Source organism: Lepisosteus platostomus, chromosome 22 (genome assembly GCF_059453375.1).
Source record: "Lepisosteus platostomus isolate fLepPlt1 chromosome 22, fLepPlt1.hap1, whole genome shotgun sequence".
In the NCBI taxonomy this organism is placed as follows: domain Eukaryota; kingdom Metazoa; phylum Chordata; class Actinopteri; order Semionotiformes; family Lepisosteidae; genus Lepisosteus; species Lepisosteus platostomus.
Window position 1 is genome coordinate 9,919,493 of NC_142632.1, and position 14,712 is coordinate 9,934,204.

General features: G+C 46.2%; 1 protein-coding gene across 4 annotated transcripts in view; it reads left to right on the plus strand.

Annotated features, from left to right (window-relative positions):
* LOC148643431 (protein-tyrosine sulfotransferase 1) overlaps window positions 1-14,712 on the plus strand; it is a 41,854-nt gene that overhangs the window by 21,794 nt on the left and 5,348 nt on the right. For 3 of the 4 annotated variants that reach the window (XM_088616493.1, XM_088616495.1, XM_088616496.1), the window contains exons 3-4: window positions 2,095-2,293; window positions 14,637-14,687. In XM_088616493.1, coding sequence (XP_088472619.1) covers window positions 2,095-2,293; window positions 14,637-14,687 — 250 coding nt within the window. The remainder of the gene's footprint in view (window positions 1-2,094; window positions 2,294-14,636; window positions 14,688-14,712) is intronic. The other variant, XM_088616497.1, reaches the window with a different exon arrangement.

The following is a 14,712-nucleotide window of genomic DNA, read 5'->3' on the forward strand; positions in this document are numbered from 1 at the left end:
AACACCAAGGAGGAGAACTGGACATGCAAGCTGGTACCAAAGAATAAGATATATTACTTAAGCCATATAAATAGGGTTATAATAATTCCTTATGCTTGTATAGCTCTTTTCTGGACACTCTGCTCAAAGCGCTTTACAGGTAATGGGGATCCCCTCCACCTCCACCAGTGTGCAGCCCCACCTGGATGATGCGCCAGTGCTCTCAGTGGGGAGGAGAGCAGAGTGTTGAGGCCAGTTCAGAGATGGGGATTATTAGGAGGCCATGATTGGTAAAGGCCAGGGGAAATTTGCCAGGAAGCCGGGGTAACACCCCTACTCTTTTCTTGAGAAACACCCTGGGGTTTTTAATGACCACGAGTCAGGACCTCGGTTTTACGTCTTGTCCAAAGGATGACGCCTTTTAACAGTATAGTGTCCCCGTTGCTATACTTGGGCATTAGGACCCATGCAGACCACAGGGTGAGCTCCCCCTAGTGGCCCCAATAATGCCTCCTCCAGCAGCAACCTAGAGGTTTTTGAAAATGCTAGCAAAAGATTGAATTAGTTTGCCTGTTGAATAGTTGGGAATATTTCAATCCCAAGGCAGGGCTCTTGCTAGTCCCTGCAATCATGGTTTACTACCTTCTGCTCACTGAAGTGGCTCCACCTCTCTGTAGCGGGACTGCACGACGCAGATGTCCGTGCGCTGGAGGGATGGGGCCGCAGGGGGTATTAATCCTCTCCCTGCAACAGGTTGGAATCTCAGGTTGCAAAAAGCAGCACAAGTTGTATTTCTCTGCTTTTAGAAGCACATTCCCCAGCAGCCTGGCAGCCACTCCAGAGCCCCTTTCCTGTTCTTCTCTAACCTTTGTTGTCATTTTTGTATTTGGAGTGCAGGAGACAAGTGTTCTCATTATCGGGCATTTGCCTGCCTGCCTGCTGTGAATTCTTCCTCCGTCTGCAGCTCTAGAGCATCTCGTTGGTATTCAAGGGTGCGTGACAAGGCAGAGTTTTTGAGCACACGAGCTGAGGCAGTTTGCTGTGTACATTCAACTGCAGATAAAATAGCCTGTATGGTGAGTCATAAAGCAGGCTTTATCCAAGAAATGGCCTCCGAGTGTGCATATAAAAAACGTGTACAGAATGATACATTTGCGGTCCCGTTTTTTATTGATCGTCTTCTAGCTGTGCTCCTACAGCTCCTGGGTAAGGTGCTCCTACAGATATTTTTTGGATCATGCACTGCTGGGGCTTCTGTTATCCTTTTCCAGTCTCGCGTCATGTCTATTTTGGAGAGCATGACTTAGTGCGTGCGCTCAGGCTGAGATCAGGGCATCGGCTCGAAGTGGATCTCCGGGCAGCCTGGCAGTCTGTTCTCTGTCTGGGGGGGGCAGTTAGACAGTCTGGCCACGCTGTTCTGCGATCCGACACCACGGAGAGCTCGGGTGGGATCTTGGGGGGGGGGGGGGGTACACTGCCGTTCGAGGAAAAACGAGTTGGGTTCCCCCTGGCTAATTCTTCCTTGTTGGGCTCAGTCGCAGCCACAATGAGAGCCTTGTTTCAGACGCCCCCTCATTCGCTACTGCCAGCGGATCGGTGTCCAGACAGAAAAAGAGCTCCCTGGAGCACACAAGTTCAGCACCACCTCCCCCCTGCAGTCCGCCTTCGGAGCATTCCCTGCTCCTGCTCTTTAACTCACTCCGGAATGAAATAGAACATGGAAGGGGGAAATAAATTGGGACTTGTAAAGTTAGTGGGGTTGTTCCCTTGGCTGTGGCACAAGAGCAGGGAGGTGAGGAATGTGTTCCCCACGACAGCACAGCGCACAGCAGAGCTGCCCGCCCAGCCCGCGCAAGATAGCGGAAACGCAGCACCAGAGAGCGACCTTCTTGTTCTGTTGGAATAGCCTGTTGTCCTGCTGAAGTGGCAGGAAAGGGCCTCAGTTCGGCCATTAAAGGTTCACTGCAGTCCCAGTGTCTCAGACCTGTTACTACATTGAGGTACCGAAACTAGAAGGAGGTTTTTACCTGCGTTACGTGATCTGGTCTCTTGCCTTGTGAGGTGGAACGAGAGCCGTTGTAAAACGCCATCCATCTCCCTTTCTCTCCCTTGCAGAGTCGAGAGGTCTACTGACCAAGTCATCAAGCCGGTCAATGTGGACGCCTTATCGAAGTGGGTGGGCAAGATTCCGGCCGACGTCCTGCGGGACATGCCCGTGATCGCCCCCATGTTGGCGCGGCTGGGGTACGACCCGCATGCCAACCCCCCGAACTACGGCCGGCCGGATCCCCAAGTCCTGGACAACACCAGAAGGGTGAGTGCTCCCTCGTGGGGTCGAGGGTTTGGAGAGGACGCGCTCCTCCCAGCGTGATTTATTACCGCGCTGCGGCTGGACATAGCCGACCAGACCCCTACATTCCCAGGCCTCGGGTTTCGGCTGAGTCGTTGAGGAATGAGGTTTCTTCCAAGGAAAAAGAACACTTGCCAGCCTTTTTTATTTTTTAAATAAGACCCTGTAATCTAATTTTGGCTCTGGGTCCCCTGTGTAGGGTTTATGTTGACGATGACCTTTTACCTGCAAGTGGAAATGTCTGTAGTTGTCCAGAACGGCACATTTTAAACCATTTTCGATTTCATGAGGTGTAAAGTTTAGACCAGTCAACCTTTGTACAGTCAAAGGTTCAGTAACTGAGCCACTACTGGTGACATTTAACTTACTGTACACAAACTCTGATCTCTCTTGCTTCAGCAGAATCTGTGGGAGTTTTTTTTTATTCCACTGTCTCCTTTACCGCTACATCCTTAACAAGTGAAGGTGTACGTTTCGGATCGGCACGAAAAATTGCTCAAGGAAACTCTTCTTCCAGCTACTGTTTCTATTATTATTCACTGTTGGAAGCTTGGAATGTGTAGCATCTCGCCAGCATTAGGATAAAAATAAAATATTTACTTGTGTGATAAGATACAAATGTTTCTATAACGAATATCTCCACTGAGGTTGGAGATTGAAAATATACAAGATAGCTATGTGCAGGGTAGAGATCTCAGTCATGGTTGTTCAAAATACTTAGTTTTTTTTTTTCGGATGAGACAAGTGTCCACAACAGAAAAGTTTTAATCCTTAATAACCTTGGTTATTACTGAGGCTGTGGGTTGGTTTTTCAGTAGAAGTAAACACAGCACTTTACCCGTCTCACTGCCTTGAAGTCACTGATAAGCAGCAATTAGCAAGGTCTTATCCTCTGGTGTAGCAGACTCCCAGTCCACAGCTGTGGGCCAGCAGTGTATAGTGGGAATATCTGAACAGTGCTGATGTATGGTATAAGTGCATATGTAGTCCCACATATAGGAGGACACCCACTTCATTTTCCACCTTAGTACAACCCCACCTGGGGGAAACACCTGCAGCCTCGCTGCTCAGCAGCTCAGGTAGAGATGCTAGACAGTGCCTCGCCACTTGAATTAAGAGGGAAATAGAGTCCAGGTTGTGCAAGGCCAGACTGGAATAGAGTACTGTTAATAAGCAGTTGTTTTTTGGCAGCCTTTTTGCTGAAATTGGACAGCTGAGCGGACGTCTTGTGTGCAGCTGCCCAGGGAAATGCAGGCTTTCGTGTTCAGTGTGCTTTTGAGCAAAGTGAGCCCCCTTCTCTTGCTGTAATCGGGAGTTTTACCTGCCTGTTCAGAAAGATCTTGGTCACATCTGGAAGTGTGACGGGGGATAAAGGATGTTCAAATGCAATAATAGGAAGCAATAAAAGAGAACAGTGTGTAAAGCTGACAGTCTTCAGGATGATATTTGATAATGCAGTGCATCTCATAAAGGCAGACTGAGTAAATAGGAGGCCATCTACCCAGGGCTGTAGAAACGGATGGAGGGGATATATCCACATATTGATTCTGTGTTGTCTTTGACAAGTAGCATTATCATCTGTACACGCAAGCTGGCAGCCTGTGGAGAACAGTCTAGGTGAGCTCGTGGAGAATGATGTCAGTTCTGAGATGGTGGGGGGGCTCAGTCAATAGATATTTATCTGCCCCCCTCCCAGCAGGGTGTGTGTGACAGACGGACATCGGACGCCGTGCATGCGGTTGAGCGTCGCTGGCCAGAAAAGCTTGCGTCGCCTGGCCTCGGCACTCTGCACTGCTGGCTAGAACTATCCCGGGCGGTACATATCCCCATGGGGGAGACTTCTGCGCAGTGTCAGGGGGGCCTCTGATCATGAGCGCAGCAGGAGCTACTGCAGGCAAAATAAAACAACATCCAGGGTTTGCTCTAAAAATAGTCGGATATTGGAAGTAGACTTCCTGTGATGGGCTGTGATGAAATTGCCGTATTTTTAGGAGCAAGATGAAAGTAGAACTCCTAAAAAGTCTGTCATCCACCAATGGGTCATTAAAGACTGGTGCCGTGCGATGTGTTTTCTTGACTGCTGCCCACTTCCCAGAAAAGTCTGAACTTGTATGCAAGCTTTTCCTAGTCCTCGTTTTTTTTTATCAGTCTGCTGTAAATCTGTACATTCCCAGAGGGTGAAGTGTTGCTGCCTGTAGTAACAGGGACTCCGTAAATAGAGCCGGTCTGACGATTTCCAAGAGCCCTTCCCTCCAGAGACATAGACGCGAGTCTGTGCAGAGAACCGGAGAGCGGACGGAGTGAAGTTAGCGCCGCCCAGTGCATCTCGGCCTGCAGCCCGAAGGTTTACAGCGTGCGGGAGGGGGGCGGGAGGTTAAGATGAAATGGACTTCCTCAGTTAAGATCATTAAATCGCTTTATGCACGCACAGAGGGCATCTGCCCGTCTGTATATTTTATGAGGCCTTGATGATCCATCTGTCAGAGCTGCATTTAAGCAATATAGAAGCCTGTCGAACTTTCATCATCTTTGTTTGAGAGGTGTCTCTGTGGCCATATAAAGACCTCTCACAGTGCATCCACATACCAGAAAGCTTAAATATGGGTGTTCTGAGAGGGCCCGAGTTAAAAATGTAATGATGTAGTTGTAATGTTAAAAGTATAAGAAGTTCACTTGTGCATTTTTTAAAGCCTTTTAAAAGTATTTTAATGTTATTGTACTGATCGGCGCACAGGCTGTATTTGCTCCAGTATCTTTCTATAGTGTTTCTCTGGCTAAAGTGTGTGTGTGTGTATGCATCTATAATTGTAGGGCATGTTAATCCCCATGTTGGGAAGGGAACTTCTTTTTTTTACTCTACTTTTCTAATTTTCACTTTCACTCTACTTTTCGAATTCCTATTTCTTTGAAGAAAATGCCTATCCAGCTCGGTGGTCGGTGCTGAAAGCAGAGCAAAATTTCTCAGATTACAGTACAGTTTGTTCTCTGGTCTCTGGCATTTTTTTTTACATTGAAAATATTTATACGACATATCATAAAACATTTTTCCAGATGTTTTTTTTTTTAAACGGCAGCGAGAACAGAAAGATCCACAAGCTCTCTGAATGCGCTCTCTCGCACATGGGGGCTCTCTGCTGGGCTGCAGGAGACCGGGAAATGCGATGCGGTCCTGGATCTGAGCCCGAAAAATGGGGACAGGCGTTTTTTTTTGTTAGATGAAACTTCAGAACTCTGCAGGGGTCCCAGCTGGAACCCCGCTGGCTCGCACTGTGTGGGAGGTACTGGTGGTGTGAGGTCGGGGGGGTTGGGGGGTGGTTGCGTTGGAGCCTGGCATTGTTTTTCCTGCTAAATGGAGAACAGAACGGTCTTCCCAGCTCTGGCTTCCTGTCCACCGCGGTGAGCAGTGTTAACAGCAAATGAGTCAATTAGACTGAAGCACGCTACCGGGCCTACTGAGCAGCTGCCAGATCATTCCCAGTCCCCCCCCCCCCCCCAATCCAGAGGCCTGAGAAATCCCTCCTGTGCCTTTCGTCGGCATGCTCCAGTGCTGGTATTCTTTTCCTGCTTGCCTGCTGTATTCCCTTCCTGCTGGGGGGGGGGGGGGGGGGGGGGCGTTTTGTGTTGCTGCTGGACTGCCCTCTGGTCCTGTGTCCAGCACTGCAGGCGGCCGCGTGGCTGTGGAGCAGACCAGAATGTCCAGACCGTGGCCCGCTGGGGCTCTGTGATGTGCTAACAGTGAGCTTGCCATCTGTGTAGACTACACTACCTATTTAGAAAAAGGACTGTGTGCCATAGACATTTTTAGGGGCAAAAATTAATACTGAGGATATTTAAGCCTTTTAGGTTTTTCTTGTCTAGATTCAAAAGAATGGACAGAGGTTCAAGTCCAGAGTAAAACTTACTTGAACGCTGCTGACTACAGAAAAATTAATACTACACAGAAAATGTTATTAACGGAGTATTAACCCTTAGCGCCTGGTTACCTAGAAGAGGGGATGTCATCCCCTTTTCCCTGAAGAGCAGAATAGGTGTCTCCCCTTGGCCTGCAGCCAGAGACCTCAATGGCTCTTTGTCTCCCGTCTTGCCTGAGGCACTGCTGGGTTTATAAACCCCAGGTCATGTGATCCAGTCCACCAATCAAAACCTGACTTGGACCATAACGTCATCTGTGGCTTTCATTGCTGGAATGGATATATGCACATTAGGCACGGTCATTACAGAAAGAATAATGTAATAATAAAGTTATAGGTAGATAAGAATGGAGCAGGATAATATATTTGATAGGTAGGAAAGACATAAATCAAGAAGAGAAATAGCTAAAAGAAGCCTTTGCTGAAAGCCTTTGCAAAGTGAGTTATTGTTGTGTTTTGTTTTTTTAATGGTGGTAACTAATGTTAAATTAAGGATGGTAAAAAAAAGTTACACTAAAAAAAATGTCAGCACTTCGGAGTTTCTGCATGCATGCTAGGGTAGCGAATCTGGACACAGACCTCTCCGATTTTCACATCGGATGAAGCCAAAGACCCTTTGAATCTTTTAATTCCCTTATTCTCCTAGAGCGCCAGTGCCCGCAGTACCGGGGGATACAGGTGTCGACTTCCTGCCTTGATGCCGAGTGGCTGGATCGGATGGATACTGTGATGCCCCTTTCCCCATGTGTCCCGAATCGTCCTCCCGTTTCTTGCCCGCTCTCCCAAGTTACTCTGCGGCTGGCTCGGCAACGCCGACTCACATCTGCCCTGTATTAAGCTTGTGTTTTCCTTGGAGCATGGGCGGCTGTATCGGATATTCCTGAGGGTCACTGCTACCTCTGTTGTAAGCCCTGCTGTTATTGGTTTGGGCCAAAAGCCAGTTTTCCCACGTGCCCATGTGGAGAGGCTAGCTAGTTACGAGATGGGGTCGTAACTGCCCTTTGTCCTTGACGGGGCCGGGCAGTGGCTTGAGATCACCCAAGCAAAACGGCTTTCTGTGAGCTGCCTTTCAAAGAAAGCTGGAAATCTCAGCCTTCAGACGTGGCTAAAATGGAATTATGACCCAGCGGTAATCTCTTGAACACGCAGTGGGTGGACACGGTCTCGGGGAGCTCTTCTCAGTTCTACTGACACCTCGACCAGATCGATTGGACGATTAAACCCGCATTCCCAAAATGCAGGAGCCAAGAAATACCTCCTGTGCTTATCTCCTTGTCGTCTCAGCTCCACGCTTGTTGATATTGGCTCATACATAATCATGCGGCAGAGCCTGCTCTCTGCATTACTAACCATTTTGGATTAGATGCTTTCCGTCTGTGAAGACGGGAGGGCTGTTTCTTGTCCAAGTGCTTCGATCCTGTCCCTCTGCAAGCCCCAGCAGTCTGGTGTGAGTAAGCTCTTGGCAGGCAGCACTCCTGCGCGGCAGGGATGTAGTCTCCTCTGCGTGTGCAGACTGACCAAGAGGGGGGGTGTATCGGAACCTGTACACTTAGGAGAGATGTGAATTCAGTGATGACTGCTGCCCATTTATTGTGGCCCAAAACAAACCTGGTACCAAGTAAAATGGGCAAGTTGATAAATGACATTCAGTGCTGGAATGTCACTTTTGTAGGCACTGGAACAGCACAGCACTAACAGATTCTTTTAATGAGTTGTCTTTTGAAGCTAGTTTGGTTACAAAGCCCTGCGCTGAGGGGGGTCACAGAGCTCTCTGTCTGAAAGAGACCTTCTGTTTCCTTGGCAACCAAATAGAAAGGCTCACCTGACGCATAAAAACACATCGTCCTGCAAAATACGGCATTGACTTGCTGGGCTTTCTTGAAGAGGTCTGTTTTTATTTTCATTTCAGACCTTTTATTCCGATTCAGCCTGCATGATTCGTGTTTCGGAGTTGCATCCGTCTTTGGTGACCTTGACATTTTGTATGTCTGTCCGCCCACAGCTGAAATCATTCATTGCCGAGGTCGTTGTCTCCGGTGATATTTATCAAAATACCGGCCTTTAAAGTTTTAGGAACTTCAAACCTGTTGCAGGGGTACAGCTGGTTCTGTTTTATGAGAAATCTTTTGGAAATGATATTCACTTGACTCACAAATTTCTTAACTTAAAATAGCCGTATGTATGAAATAATTTTTAAAGCCCAGAGAGCTACAAAACAATGAAGAGGATATAGGCACAGTTGTTGCAGAGAGAATAATGCAATGTCAGTTGCAGTAAATTCGACATTGAACTTTGAAGAATTGGTGGAATTAGGGTTTTCAGATTTTGTTGGGAATGAAGTTTGATCCTGATAATTGTTTCAGATTGAAGCTAAGCAAACATAAGCTGATCTTTTTGGAAAATTCAGTTCACTTGTTAGGACAAGACATGGAGTGGATGACTGTGCTTGATCGTAGAGGTCCTGATCAATCAAGATCTTGGACCATGTTGCTAAAGGCTTGTGATCGCTGGCGCCCAATGTGGAGGTTGGGATTAGTGGGCCTGGCACCGTTTCTCGGTGAAACATGGACCCCTGTGACTTTCCGGGTGCCAGTGGTCTTGAGGTGACATCAGTGAGGGACACGCCTCTCCTCCAATCAGAGGAGAGATTCACCTGTACGTCACCGTGGAGCTCCATGCGTATTGGAAGGTCAAGACGGGCGGGCCAGAGGAGCATGTCGGCTCTTCTTCGTTCTCCCTGCGCGCCATAAGGCACAACCAGGGGAAAAATGTGATTCTGCATTTAAAAAGACAGCAGCAACCTTGGTGGCTTATCAGAATGATTTCTTGCATGTAGGAAAACTATGACTAGAACTTGTCCTCGGACTCCTTCCACTGGTTCTGTCACAGCAGATAAGTTTTGGGAACTGTGTAGGTCCTTTCAGCGTTTGTCAGAAGCGGTATATAAACGCAAACGGTAGAAATATTTTAGAGTGAAGCCAATTGGACCCATCTTGCATGCTTGCTTGTTAGTAGACTCCCGATTCAGGGTCCTGTCCAGTTTCTTGAGGGATCCTAAGGAAATGGGCTTCAGTGCAGAGACTGGGTAGTGTCGTCTGTCCATACTGGTTCGAGGAGGGCCAGTATTATCTGTTCTTTTGCATTGTCGTACAACAAGAGATCAAACCTGTCCTGATCAGATCTTAATTTTTGGTACTGGCAGAAAAAAAACTAATTTTATCCCAAAGCTCAGCTAATTTTTACAATAGCAATTTCGAAATGGGATGACTGCTGACTTGCCTATTGAATGTTTGTGACACAGACACAAAGCATGACAGAAGAGCGATTGTAGCAGAATTTATTTTTTTTAGCTGTTGAGAGCCCCGTATCTCTGCCCTTTCAGTTTTCTTCAAAATTAAAAATAAATTTCTTCCTTTCTTTCTGTATCCGTCTTTCACATCTCTGCTTTTTTTATGTTCATCTATATACTGACCCAATAGCTTCATACTAATCTTTGTAAATGTATCTTCACCATACAGTAAACAGTCATCTGAGTGTTTCTGTGTGGGTTCTGGTCTGACAAACCATAGCTCAATTGATTAAAGTACCAGGCACAGGTAATACTTGTATCATTTGATTGCTGTTTTAATTTGAAGGAGACTTTCAGCAGGCTTTCTCTAAACATTTGATTACAGAAGATCAAAGGCTTTTTGTTTCTGTTGTTGCCGATTTGCAGCGTATCAGTTACTTGAGTAATGATATTTATTGGTAAATCGTGGATTAACTTAATCTGAGCTCGCTGGCCAGGATCCCAAATGCAAGCCCAGACAGGAAGGCAGATTCATATATTGTTGTTAAATAAGGCCAGATGTTAGTACAGTATAGTAAAATGTAAATAAAGAATTATGTACACCTGCATGTCTTGCATATTCCAAAAAACATCGAATTGTTTTTTCTTAAACAACATAAGAGAATTCCCATTTAAAGTGAGTTTTGTTATTGTAAAATGAAAATTAATAATCGGTGAAGTTCTACAGAGCTCTTACTGTATGATTTTTTTTTTATGTCTTTGAACGTTCAAGCACACCTCGCCTGTGCGTTCCTGGGGAAGAGGGGCCCATTCTCGTGCTGTGAGCTTAGTGTGGGGTGTAGGAAACCAGCGGGCTCTGTCCAGCACATGTACCCAGAACTTCACCAGAGTTACTGGGAGGAAACTCAGTACCTGGAAAAACAACAAGAAAAAATCTTGATTTTTCCAATGTGCGTGCAAACAAGAATGTCTTGTGAAAGTGTTCCTACCAGATTTAAAAAAATAATGAAGCAATAATTTTTTGCTTTATTGTTTTCAGGTGCGATTTTAATTTAGGCTGGTGCTTTAGTGATTTTTTTTTTGCAGTTTCTGAGAAAAGGCACCATGGAGTTGTTTCTGATTTTATTCTGTTTTCTCTGATCCGTGGTGCTGTTTATCTCCGCGATTTCTGTCCAGAATGACAATTACCGGAGCCAATCATCCTGCATTAGCCTCATTTACTAAAAATAAAGCCCAGACAATGACTGGACCTTATAAATGATTCCTGGACACATTCCTAACCCACAATCAATCCCTATTAAGTGGGTTTGAAATTTGTGTTATCTCAGCGGGGAAATTGATATTTTGATCAATACTGCCTCGCATCCAGCTTACACCATGATAAGGCAAGTAAAGAGATAAGACGGACCATAAAATGTGGTATAAGAAAGGTTTAACCTGTTATTGTGGTACTCTGCAAACAGTCATATCTAGCAGCATTGAAGCGCAGGAGCAGATCTGGGTTACACTGGGGATAGTCTGGTGTTTTTTTTTTTTTTACAAAAATCCTCCTGAAGTTATTTCTTTGGCATCATTTTTTGGTTTCTTGGGAAATTGGCGTGAAGTCATAGCTTGTCCGCGATACTGTCATGGCAAGGAAGTATGCAAAATCTGCTTTTTCTCCGCTCGGGTTTGGAGTTAAGTGCTCTGAAATGTCTGTTTTGGCCCATGGTGAAGTCATCCAGTTACCTCCCGGGAGGGTCAATAGCTACAGTATATTTCATGTTCAGGAAAAGTTACTCATGATCTTCTATTCTCAGCTATGCTTTTTAAAAGCACGCAAGGCAGCAGTGAATCGGATCCAGCACCGCTTCTGAAACGGAGATGGATTGGGCTGTCACCATTCTGCTTAAAAAAGGCATGCAGAGCTAACGATGTGCTACACACCAGGATTTCAGCTGTTTGACACTTACATAAAGGGGAGTTTGGAGAGTTTCGGGTGTGGCCCTCTGCTCTGACTGTAGTGAGTCCGTGTGAGTGCCGATATTCCTGCTGGACTCAGGGCTCTGGCTTTCCAGAGGCGGCTGTGACCCACTGGCATACTGGAGCTCCCCCTATAGTCTCTGGGGGGAAATGCGACTTGCAGTGCTTTGGCATGAATGGCGCTTTGTTGCATCTCTGAAAGTCCTTTCATGCCGAATCATCTGTATTTTAACTCAAGCTCTACAGAAGCCTAATCAAAATCCTATGTGTGGTTTAATATAGCTGTTGAAAATATCGCTTTGTGAAAAGCCAGTAGAATGTGTTCCTGAAGAGTTGTACAGTGCCTTCTGAGATTTCTTCATCTTGTTTCATCCCAGAAGTTTAGTGAGGGTCTGGTCAGCACTGGGATGGGAGACCTCTAAAGAAGTGTAGTTGCTGTAGGTAGTGTTGTCAACCAGTAGGTGGTGCTCTCCCCCCCCCAAACAGTTTCCAAAGCAGTGTCCCACTATGGTGACTCTGTGCTGTAAGAGGAGCCAGCTTTCAGATGAGATGCTAAACAGTCTTGGTCACACAGTTAACACTGGTGTTAACCGCTGGTTAGAGTCCACTCTGAGTTTGTGTAGTCCAGTCTACCTTAAGATTCTTTTGCTTCAATCAAATGGGGTTTTTCGGCACTGTCTGCTCCGTTTTGAGTGTTAACTGGATAAGAGCTCAGATGTTACAAATTGTAACAAATTCTCTGTAACTGTAACGCGTTAGCGGCAGATACCGTTACCATTCTCGGTTTGTTTTCTGTGTTTAACTGCAGATTTATAACGCGGTGTCCAGTATGAGCTGTCAAATTTTACACACTTTCAGAGCTTAATTACATTTATAGTAATTATGAGCGGGAGCAGTGAGTTGGTGCATTGTCTCAGCTGTTTTTTTATCCTACTAGAAGTGGGGTTTTTTTGTGTGTGTGGGAGAACCGCATTTCGTGTGGATTTCTCCGACTTGTGTAACACACATTTGGACTTTCGTAATCCGCGGAGCTCGTAAATCGCATTGGATCTGGCCCGTTGCCCCCAGTTCTGGGGAAGAGAAGATTGATCAGTAACATGCGAGCTGGCGTGGGTCCAGTTAGTGCGTGTTCGTGCCTCGAGATGACCGACTTGTGTTCGCGCGTCCCGCGTGGGAAGAGCTCCGAACAGCCCGGCAGCCCCTCGCTCGAGACGGGGCAGTGGTGTACAAAGACCACGTGCCCGACCTCTCCGGAGCCACGTTGCGGAACGGCCACTCGGGGAAATGAAAACCACGCGTGCCCCCCTCTCCCCGTCTTGGAAAGCAATACTCTGAGATTCCACACTGCGTCTCGCGAACGCGGCGCGAGTGCTTGGAAGGAAAGTTCGTGCTGCTGCAGGCGAGCTTCACAGCGGATGAGTTTTTTTTTTTAAATAAGGCCCTTTTTGTTAGATTTTCGGCTTAGCTGCAAGTCATTGATTGATTCAGGGAGGACTGCGTATCTGCGTTCTTGAGCGTGTGTGTGTGGGCTTGATGACAAGAGAGGCTGAGAACGTTGTTTTAGGGGTTTGAAGAAGTGGGACCTCAGGTTAAGTAATGCATCAACCTGTGCTGTTTCAGTCCAGTCTGCAGCACTGGCACTGCGGTCCAAGGAGGAGCACAATGAGATAACCTTGAAAGCAGCTGCATAGGTACAAATCCTCTTGTCATTGTGGATCCTTGCTGTACAACTCCTGCATAGTTTGTGGAATTTCTACTGTTACATAAAGCATTCAGTAATGCATTCACCATTACCAATGTTAACATAAATGATTAATATAGGGAATATTAATAATATGTGCAAAACCAAATGAGATGGTACAAATTATGAAAGACTTAATGAAACCCGGAAATAACACATACCACTTCATACAAGTCACCAACTGGAATTCAATTTTATTTCTCCAGATCCCTGAAACAGCCCTTAAAGAAGTCTGTGACTCATAATATCCAGTGTGCAGGGGACACGACTGTGCTGTATTAGTGAGATTTATGACTGCGTGCCACTGACACACTTGTTAATGGCTCCCAGAAGAGACTTCTTCTGCATCCTGTCTGGGAAGTTCACCCTTGTGTGGACTCGTGTGTTCCACTATGAAGAAAGCTACTTTACAGTTTCTTTGTTATGTTTCCCAGAAAGAAGCTCCCCATTTTTTTGTGCCAGCAGCTCTTAGCTGGATCATGTGGTCACAGGATTCCATTCCATCACATTGCATGGTTCTGATCCAGTCGTTAAGTTTGCCCACTTACCTACAGAACCGCAGACAAGAAGTCAAAATTAGCTTCAGCCCGACCCATTTGGAATAGTTCAGCATGGAAATGCTGATACTGGATAGCCCAGCTCTACGTTTGTGGCATATAAGTGTTGCATCCTCTTCTAGCAGCATGGTCTCTCTGTTGAACTGCAAACCTGATGGCTCATTGGGCTTTGAGCTCCAGCCACAATATAAATGAGATTTCAGAAGCTTCTCTTCCCCCAGTGGGTTGAGGGGGGGCTGACATCATAGTTTCCCTTGTTTGCATTAAAGGGATTAACCCCCTCCCAGGGTCAGAGATATCCTCAGAAAAACATGAATTTTGAAAACTGCGCCGATTGTGCTTGGGACCATAAACAAACTTTTTGAAACCTTTCATTGCTGTCCGTCTCCTAGTGTTCTGCCGTTCAGGAGTACTACAGGACACCCCACAGCACTCGAATTAAAAGGGAAAAAGACCGGACTTGATAACTGCGTTTTGCCGGGCCTGCTGTTGTGTTGCAGTCTGGACGCTGGCCTGCATTTGTGGCGTTTTCCCCAAAGGGAAATCTGAATGCAAACCAGAGGGAGGGCATGGAAAAGAGAGGGGGAACAAATCCTTGGACTGGTGTGTGTTATAGAGGTAGTGTAACTGAGCAATACACTGTGTACTGGCAGCCTATTGGGAAAACTGCCCGTTAACTAATGGGGCTCCTGATTTGAAGGCTTTTAAAATGGGTCGTGTGTGTGTGTAGTCTTCCCTTCAGCGGTGAAGAATTATGCAGGTCAGGAATCGTGCTAAAAATAAAACTGTTGTTTTGAAACTCCCCATGTCTTTGTCAGCTTCTAAAGCCATTGCTTTGTTTTTTCAGGTCTATAAAGGTGAATTTCAGCTACCTGATTTTCTTAAAGAACAACCACAGGTACAGTAACTATTCTGCCTGTTGT